The sequence below is a fragment of the Hipposideros armiger genome, unplaced genomic scaffold, assembly GCF_001890085.2.
Source record: "Hipposideros armiger isolate ML-2016 unplaced genomic scaffold, ASM189008v1 scaffold_495, whole genome shotgun sequence".
NCBI classification, from domain to species: Eukaryota; Metazoa; Chordata; class Mammalia; order Chiroptera; family Hipposideridae; genus Hipposideros; species Hipposideros armiger.
The window spans coordinates 651,216-661,610 of record NW_017731845.1 but is presented as its reverse complement, the minus strand read 5'-3'; the positions used below and the strand labels follow the sequence as shown (position 1 = coordinate 661,610).

General features: G+C 36.2%; 1 protein-coding gene across 6 annotated transcripts in view; it reads left to right on the top strand.

Annotated features, from left to right (window-relative positions):
* Positions 1-10,395, top strand: part of SATB1 (SATB homeobox 1) — an 80,019-nt gene that overhangs the window by 8,524 nt on the left and 61,100 nt on the right. For all 6 annotated transcript variants that reach the window (XM_019667384.1, XM_019667386.1, XM_019667388.1 and 3 more), the window contains 3 exons: positions 23-199; positions 985-1,111; positions 1,892-2,015. In XM_019667384.1, the coding sequence (XP_019522929.1) occupies positions 23-199; positions 985-1,111; positions 1,892-2,015 (428 nt within the window). The remainder of the gene's footprint in view (positions 1-22; positions 200-984; positions 1,112-1,891; positions 2,016-10,395) is intronic.

The following is a 10,395-nucleotide window of genomic DNA, read 5'->3' as shown; positions in this document are numbered from 1 at the left end:
TTTTTTTCTGTCTCTTTGATAGGAACCATGCTACCAGTTTTTTGCGTGGTGGAACATTATGAAAACGCCATTGAATATGATTGCAAGGAGGAGCATGCGGAATTTGTGTTGGTGAGAAAGGACATGCTTTTCAACCAGCTGATCGAAATGGCATTGCTGTCTCTGGGTTATTCACATAGCTCTGCTGCCCAGGCCAAAGGTAAATAACGTGTACGTGGGGCTGGAAAAATTGTTTGGCATCCTTTGTTTACCTTGCAGAGAAAGCAGTGGATATTTTTATTCAAAGCACTGTAGCCTGTATATTGCATTGGTTCCTTATAGACTATGGCTTTAAAAAAAAATTGGCTTAATTCAGTTTGGTTTAGTTAACACGCATTTTGCTCGTGTGGAATGTCGAGGTAGATTTTTTTTTTTTAAATTACTTCAGCTGAATCATTAGTATGCTTATTGACCTTAATAATCTGCTCCACTGAGGACCCACAAGGAAGTGAGGAGCGTATTTGAGCAGATGGACTGTTGAGAGTCAATTTGCATTTATGACTGAATATCTAGTTCTGTTTCTTTTATTCTGTTTCTGATGGTTTTATGGGCTGTAAAGTATTTTTCAATGCTGATTCCTTTTGCAATAGAGGATCTTATCTAAATCGTAAAGCCATTTAGGACCGGTTCAGCTATGTCTTATTAGAACTTCCTGTAAGTTAGGAAAATGGGCCCCATGTATAGGTTTTATGGATGGGGTTTGATTTCCAAAATAATCAACAACCCTACAGTCATTTACATAATTTCACAATTTGGAAAGCCTAAGCTGTGACTATTTCCATTGACCTGCCTTTTAGAGAGAAGGGAATCATTCAAATAGAAATAACAATATTGCTTGTGGTGGGGGCCATGGAAAAAAAACCACAAAAAAAACCAAACCCCTCTATTAGATATATTATCTGAAGGGTAAAATAGTTAATGGCATATTCCCTTTATCTGGAATAGGGCTAATCCAGGTCGGAAAGTGGAACCCAGTTCCCCTGTCATATGTGACGGATGCTCCTGATGCAACGGTAGCAGACATGCTTCAAGACGTGTATCATGTGGTCACATTGAAAATTCAGCTACACAGGTGAGTCAGGACAGCATCCTAGGGCAAAACACTCTGCTTACCTGATCTTTTGAAATAAAGCCATCTCTGGTCCACCTTTCATTTTATTTTCTCTGTGTTTCAAAAAGGTTCATTTAAATTGATTTTTAGTCCCTAACCCCTTCTGCTTTATTTTTCTAACTTCAGTGTAGAATTGAAAAGCAACTGTTCCCTTCCCTCCCCCCATTTGTAGGTTTGTGCAGGTTATCAAAAAGACAGGACTTTTTTTTTTTATATTTAGTCAATTACATGATGCATTACAAGAAAGCATTTTTACATAAAGTTTACTTAAGAGAAAAATATTTTTGCATAGCATGAACAGTGCCATCTGTGTACATTTTGTGAAAGAATGCCTTATTCACTATTGCTGCGATCTTATTTATTTATATATATATATATTTTACCATTTTAATTCGTATGAACAGAGTCATGAAAGGAAAATGGTTAATACGTTAATGCTTTTTTCACGATGGCTCGTGAGAAAGCAGCACACCTTAAATTGTCTTCCCAAGCGCATCAGAGCAGGAAGGTAGAAGTAACATGAAAAAATCGCCACCACAGGCAGCTGATGTATAATTCATGCATCGATACAGCAGATGTGTTGTATAAAGTAATTAACTAATCGGAACAATCAGGAGACCGAGAGCAATCTCCAGATGCATCTGTTTGATGCGCAAAATGAAATCTGTCTGTCTTAAAGGAATGTTTTGCAGCGGGATGCAATCTTGTAATAATCCCCTTTCTAATCTGTGTCTCAAATAGTTGCCCCAAACTGGAAGACTTGCCTCCTGAACAATGGTCGCACACCACAGTAAGGAACGCTCTGAAGGACTTACTGAAAGACATGAACCAGAGTTCGTTGGCCAAGGAGTGCCCCCTTTCACAGGTACTTAGCATAGCATGTCATACATAATAAGACATCATGGGCAGCCCTGAGTTGAGGTTTGATGGGGGGCTCCATTGTCTAAAGCAACTGGTATCTGAAGCAAGAATTGGCCAAAAATGCAAAGTGACTTGACCACTGGTGACTTTTTAAAATATGCCTGATTCATTCTGCACAGAGCCTTGACACTTTTCTCCCTTCGGGAAAAGAGCGAAGGAAAACCAGCTCCGCAGAAGCCTATGCTAGCTTGTTTTTCAGTTCCTTTTCTGAGCGCTCTACATTCTCCTGAGTGCCCTTATTTAAAGGAAGAATAAAAGTGGTATAACTTCCAGGATCCTTTAGTGAGTGGCAGTGTAAGTGTTAGCATGGAAGTCTTCACTATGCTGCCTGAATAAAAGAAGAGTACAGTTTTCGGATACTTGGTTCATTCCCAAAAAGAAGTAAAGAAATAAAAGTAAAAGAGAGCATTTAGTAAAAACAATTATAAAAGTAGGAACAGGGCATTGGTTTACCTCCCCCCCCCCAGATGCCTGCCATACCATCAGGAATTTTTGAAATGAGACAAAGATTTATTATTATTGTGCTTGATATTTTTTAGAATGAATTTTGATGGAGGGCAACTGAAACCCTAGCTAGAGACTGCTCCTGTTTCTAAATGTAAAACTAAACATCATTTTTGATAATGCTCAGCTGAATTCAAATAAAAAAGAAAGGATGCCATGAACTTACTCTTAATGGGCTGCCTGTGTGGTCATTACGTAAACATGTGATAATGTCATCGCTCAGTGCCCACACCCACTGGATGGTCATTTCATGATACAGCGTAATTGAAATGCTGATCTAGATTTTTACCACATTTTTAAAGTTTTGCTTTTAATTCAAGTTTAAAATGGAATTCTGAATGTTAGTCTGTCACCCACTTGGACCGCATGGCTACTGTACATATTTCTGCAATTGAGATACTCTCAAATTGTGTTTCTGATGTGATGTTCGTAAAGAGGCTGGGTACGTCTGGAAGGAAGCTTGTGGGCATTTGTGCTCCTATTTCGTGGAAACTCCCAAGCGTTTCAGGTTTGCTGCATTACAGCCTATCAGCTTTGATATTTGTTAGCAATTATAGGAATGAAGCAAATGAATTAAGTTTATAGTTAATGATGGCTTTCTGTATTCTTTTAAGGTAAGCTGTAGCCACAGGTAAAATGTTCTCTGCATTAAGTGCCAGTTTCTTGAAATTCAGAGCAAACTCTTTTTGTCATTTTAGCTTATCCTTTTATCCTCCCTGTCTCACCCTTGGAGTAGAGAGGATGTGAATTTATAACCATCCAATAAAGTAATTTAAATTAATTAAACACAGTTAAATCAATAGGATGATATAATGAAGCAGGTGACTCTTACCTCTGGGACTTTGGGTTTTTACAGACAACTTCAGATAAGATGTCACTTGGTTACTAGCATTCGAAAATTTGAAATGTCCTAGAAATTAACTTTTTTTTTTTATTCAGTTAAAATATGTGTAAATACCCAGGATGGGAATCTCATGTATTGTCATGTTACTAACTGTCCCATTGATTTGGAAGTAAATTCAGGCATTTACTGTGAGCTGGAGAAGAGGATGCTAGTACAAGTACTTATTGATATAGGCAGTGAGAACTAATTGTTAAATGACATCAACATTCAGCCAATAAACTCCACCTCACTGTAGCTTATAAATATAATTGTGAATTTACTTAATGTTATCATGGGAAATGAATTGAATACAGGCAATTATAACATTAAACAGAATGACAAAATGAAATTCAGAACTTGGTTTTGGAGTCATACGTTGGTGAATTTCTGTAGAGAAGCCTTTAGAACAACATGTGGCTGTGTGTAGCTGGAGATCCCTCTGTCATCATTCAGTGGTGAAACTCAGCTGTAACTTCAACACCAAGTTGTCATTACAGCCGTCTTTTCTTTAAAAAAATTCTTTTGAAAAAATGATGCATGTTTTAGTGGTTGCATCAAATATTAGAAATTAATTCAATATTTAATATTATGGAAAAAGTGTAACTTGTACTCTAAATGAGGGACTTATTTTGTATCCTGATCCATCATCTTCTGTTTCTGTAGACTGAATCCGTGCATCTGATACTCAATTCAGAATGGTTTACTAATGAACTCTTTTCCATTTGTTCTTTATTTGCTTTTCTGTCGTAAGTTATTAGCGAAACACATGAAATGTAGGCTCTCAAAGGTCTAAGCCCAAAATGTATGCTGAGCTTGGCAAAACTACTCTTTCTTTTTCCAATGGCTGAGATGTGGTGATGAAGATGCCCTGATGGAAAATACCTAGTGAATAAATAGTGTCTCAATCTTGTACAAAATGGAACCTAACACTAAGAAATGCTAAGAGTTCAGACTTTTTTTACACCTGAGGAGTTTTGATTCATTCACTTGAGAGCTTTCAGCATACAAGTCAACAAGCACACATGTTACTGTACATGAAGGATTTTGTTGTGTTTAAGATGATAAAATACCCCAGTAGCACTTATGGCTCCAGGGTCCCTTAATATTATACTATGCTCAGAAGAATGTCCACCCTGTGGGCAGTAGACTCCCTGTGCAGAATAGAGGCCAGGAAGGCTGGGGGGATGGGAAGCCAGCAGGAATTTGCCTGCGGTGTCTGACAAGCCCTAACCCCCACTGCTCTTGGGAGGATTGTCCCACGGTTGGTAAGCAGATGTCCAGTTCGTACTTGGAATCTTAGAACTAGAAGATGTTATCTTTCCCTGATTTTTCCTTGGACAGATGAAGGAGCCAGTGTCCCTAGAGATTAAAGTCAAAATGCTGGTTAGTGACTGACCCAAAAGTCCTTTCCCAGTGATAAATTTTAAAGTAAGTGTTGATTTTAAAAAGAATGCTTATGTTTTGTTCCAATAATGTTTTCTTTGATAATCTTTGCAAGGTTTTCGTAATCTGCAGAAATTCCATCAGTGTGCATGTGGTTTGCTTTATAACTCATACCTTTATTTCTGGTACTGCTTTACTATCATAAATCGGCCCAAAGAGACTGACATCCATTTGTTCACTTTTTGTACCACGTGTTTGTTTATTTTTGTAAAATGTTCTAAGGCATAAGAAATGCTTAGCTCGGTAAATCTGAGGTTGGGTGTTGTGTTGTTGCTCGCTTTTTTCAGTGGATGTGGTTAGATAAGTTGGGTGGTGTATTCTGAACTGCAAGTAATGAAGAGAGAATAAAAATCTGACCTGGTGACAAGAAAGCCTGTGATCATAAGAACTCTGAGAATATGGATTCCGGGAGATAAATTGGGAGGTAAAACAATAAACATTTTGATTTACAATAAAACATTTCTTTCTGATATTAGTTTTCCCTGAAGTTTTAAAAATTGAACTTAAACACTGGATAAAAATATATACATTCACTAGCAGGATAGATTCATTTTATTAAAAGTACTGTAAGTAAAAGGTCAGTTATTATTACTTTTATCAGCCTAATGTCTTCCTTCTAAAAAATGTTTAGGTCAAATAGTCCAGTGAGATTGTAAGCTGATATGTGCATTTTTACCACCTGTCCCCACCATGCATGCACATCGCAGCTTTCACATTTTGAAGGGACTGGATTGTTTTCCATTCCATTGTTTTCTATTTCTCACCTGGGGAAACGTAAGCTCCAAGCCCAAGTCCTACATAAAGTAAGTACAAATTGTCATTTTCATGTTTATAGTAGCAAAAGCTATATAAAATGAATTTAAATTTGAACATTCCATTAGCAGTAATATTGAGAAAAGTGATTTTTTGGTTTTCCTTTTCCTGCCAGCATCTCAGAGTCTAATATATGTCAGATTTTTTTATTATGTATTTGCAAAACAGATAAAAAAGGAAACTGGCCTGCCCTCCTGAAGCTTAGCGTTGAACCAGGCTGATTCTCTGAAACTTGACAATCATTCCCATAGACGCTTAATAAACCCCTGTGTTCAGCTGGTATTCAGTCTGATTATAGATAACACTGGAGGATCAATTTAAAAAGCCCTGTCTGTTATGTTAGAGGTATATATTGTTTTACCCGCACTTTGTGCTCGTCATAATTTTTGGACTGAAATTACATTTTAAAAAGTTTTTTAGTAAACATTAATAATCACATTCTCTGGGGAATATGCAGCATCAATATTCACATATTGTATTTCATATGAGAATCTAACTTATGACATTTATTCACATATTTATTCATTCAAAAATATGTATTGACAGTCTGCTGTGTGACTGGAGACTCCCTCCTATTTCCAGTATAGTAATAAGTATGATACATCTTAATAGTTGAAGTAACAATAGTTAACTTTCATTTAGTGCTTTTGGTGTATCAAGAGCGTTTCTATGACCCTAAGTGTTACATAGTTTTATATCCCCATTTTCAGCTCAGGAACCTGAGGCATAGAATGTTTACTAGCTTAACATGGCTAGTCAAGTAGAAGGGCAAGAATGCATACCTGGCGCCTGTGAGCTTACCCAGCTATCCCACTTGGTCACTTATATAGATAAAGGAACTTGTTTTTTAAGGCATTCTCAAGCAAATTTGATGTGCTTTATAAAATACTTACATTCCTCTAAAGTACTGATAACCGCTTACAATTTTCCAGTTGTATTTATTCTCACTACTGACGTTTTTCTTTCACATGTGTTTTGTTTTTGTGTCTTTGATTTTGTTGTTTGTACACTGACTTGCTTTATTTAAAAGTACCATCATCTCATGTCCCTAATGTAGAGCACGAGAGGGTGTGTTGCAGTCCGTGGGAACTGACTTCTGGAATAATCTGGTATTTGGGAGGTTCTGAAAGGTTTGAGAGTCACAGCTCTGTGGCAGTCACTCATATCTGCCATCCTCACATCTTTCTGGATTAGTAGGTATAATTGAGCTGATAGCCCATTGTTTTGGGCCCCAAGACAGTGTTAGGCATTTGTATTGGAAACAGTGGCAAGTTGAATTTCTTGAGTCTATTTGAGAGTTGTAGACCTTAGTCATCTACTGGCCTGATATGATGGATGAGGATGTAACTGGCAGCTCCATTTAAAAATAGAAAGTTTCCTGTTTGAGATGTGCTTGTACGATTTTGTACTTGCCCCTTCCTTCCTAGTCTAATGTTATAAATCTTGTTGTTAATTATCATGTATTTTGAGGAATATCATGCATTCTTTACTTTTTTTAAATTTCAAGACTTTTCCCACTCCTTAACCCTACTGACCATGGGAGTACTGGGGTATGAATGTCTGCTTCCCCAGGCACTGAAGTACTTGATACTAATTGGATTTTATTATCACTTTCCAACAATTGTATTAATGGTGAGATACAGAAAGGAAATGGAAAAAAAAAAGTCTTATGTGGGTAGTTGTGTGAATTGCTAAACTTACAGCAAATACTTTTTTTCTGCCTCCTATTTTGAACCATTTGTTACTTCATCCTAGTTCCTCTTTCAACTTAGTGAGATAACCTACTCTGTGTTAATGTTGTAATATATGGAATCTATCATAGAACTGTCCTCTAAATTGCAAGTTTTTCTTTTTGAATTTCATATATCAAGCTAGTTTTTAGCTGGTTTAGATACACAAAGATTTTACTGTAGCTTGATGTTAGTTTTCTATAACCTTTTAGCTACATTAATCAAAAAAGCCAAACTTAATAAAGCATCTAACTTAAAATGGATTGATCTCAAATATTTTATGGCCACTATCTTTTCACAATAGTACATCATAAAAGAGTTTAAGCCATGCCAATTTAAGGAGTGCTTAACAATGCATACGTACTTCATTTTCACTTAATAGATTTTTACCTGTGCTTTGTTTTACATCTGAACAAGTTTCCTTTGACCTCAGAAATCACTAATGCAAGGAAAATTACCATATCATGAGAGCATTTCCTCTATTTTTTTTCTGATTTTCAGAATAATAAATACTGCCAAGACTTAGGAGTAGACATGGCCTGGACAAAAGCCTATTAAATACTATTTTCTAATTTTTTAAGTTAACCAAATCATGGTAATCAATCTGATTTTCTTGCTAAAACAGGGCTAGTTTTAGAGTGCTTTTTCAGTGTCTTTTTTTTTTTTTAATTAAATCTATTGGGGTGACAACGGTCAGTGCCTTTTTTTCCACAGTTACTACTTAAATTTCAGGTTGGGCTCTATCTGGAATTGCTTTTTTAAACCTACTTTATTTCATGTCAGATTTGGGCTGCATACAAACTCATAAACAAAAAACCCCTAAGTTCAGAATAATCAAAACAAACAGATATAGGCACCCATTTTTTTTTTCCTCTTTCATTGGAAACTGCTTGATCATAACATGCTCTGAGCATAAAAAACATAAGAGAGCCTTTAACATAACAGGAGAGGGCCTCAGCCCGGGGCTCTGCAGCTCGTTGCCAATTGAAGTAAGGAACGCTCTGGCTGTTGGGACTTTTAAATCTAGACTTAAAAGTTATTTGTTCTGTTTAGCATTTTTAAAATGATCCTATTAGGAATTGTATGTGCTTCAGTTTTAATTTTAACTCATAATGATTGTAAAGCACCCTGGGATGCTTGCATGAGGGGCGCTACAGAAATATAAGATTGTATTGTGTTCTAATATACAATATTATTATGGGGTGCTGGAGTTTCATCACGGACAATTCATAAGGTTGCAGAATTCCTCCTTGTAGAGAGGGTGGCTGACTTCCTTTAAAGTCCCTTTTTCTTTCTCTCATTTTTACTCGCCAACTTTTTTTTTTTTTAAATATTATTTTGTATTGCAGTCTTTTCCCACAAAACTGCTAATCTTACATTTAGTTTACTCACAGAGGTTAAAGATGCAAACCAGATGATAATGTTGAAAGTTAAGCAAGAGTCAAGCTTTAATTGTGAGCATCATTTGAGATCACATTCTTATCTCCATGACTAGACAGAATCTTCTGTCATTGGGTATCACCAGCTGTCCTAGACTTGTTCCATTTCCCTGTCAATCCAGCAAATGTGGAGCTAACCGAAATAAGTATTAACTATTTGAAACTTCACCAATAGGTATTTTCCAAAATGCACTGAAACTCCTGGGTTATGTTACCACAGGACAGAGCTTTGTTTTCTTTTTATTTCTTAATGGCGCTATTTCTTGAACTAATATATTTTCCCAGCAGTTTCATTCTGTTTCTTTTTATGTGAGTCTATGTGTCATCGCTCTTTGCCATCACTTCGAGCTAGTAGCATTCATTCCATAAGGGACAAGAATGTGAGCTGTCATTACCAGCTCTGTAAGCTGGGGCCAGTGACCTTCCATGCCTCAGTGTCCTCATCTGTAAAGTAGGAAGATAACAGTACCACTATTTCAGGGTTGTTATGAGAATTACATGAGTTAGTACTTGCAAAACATTGAGAACAACACTCAGTTCTAATGTGTAGAGTAACTTTGGTTGTTTTTCTAAGATGTGGGGATCAAGAGTTTGAAGTTGCACTTGTGGGTGCATGATCTAAGAAACTTTGCTGCTCCATAGAAGATTTTGATGTAAGTTTCACTTTTTTTGGAAATATTCAGGAACTTTTTATTTGGGAAAAAATTAGAGGAGTGTGTTATAACCCATTCTCACATTTAAGAGATACCTTTAGCACTGCCCACAGAATCATTACAAAGTTCTGATGTGTTTCAGAATGGAAGTAGAAGACTCACGCCTTGTGCTTTAAATATGCACATTTGCAAGTTAAGCAAATATGGGACCTTAGACTGGACAATGTCAAAGAGGATAAAGACGCCTCATGAGACTCATTTGATGTGAGTTTTTCCCAGTGCCCTTTCCTTTAACTTCCCTCTCAGTTCCATTCCTCACACTTAAGGCTGTTTTCCTTTTATGCACCCATCATAGTACTTTCCACATTGTTCTGAAATTATCTGTGGACTAACTAGGCTTTCCTAGTATACACTGTAATTGACTGTAGCAAAGGGACTACGTTTTATTCATCATTGTACTCATAGATGCTGGCACAGAGTAGGAGCTCAGGAATATTTGTAAAACTGAAATATCCTCATAGGATTTTCATTGTGTTAATTTTATGAACCAATAAACTATGCCAGTGGTTATATTAGTAACACTTTATATATACTATTATCTATAGTATCTTACCTTACAAAATATTTTTCCTATTAAAACTTAATTCTGAATTTTTAATTTACCTAACCAAGAGCAAATTATTTCTGAATTTTTTCTGCGATACAAACTGTTTCATATTTTTACTTATATTTTAATGTTCTTGAATATATGTATAAAACTTATATGTTTGTAAGCAGAATAATAGTCTTGGGGATACAAGGAACCCAGAGACCTAAAAAAAAAAAAGCTATAAAAGACCTAATTATACATCACTATTAA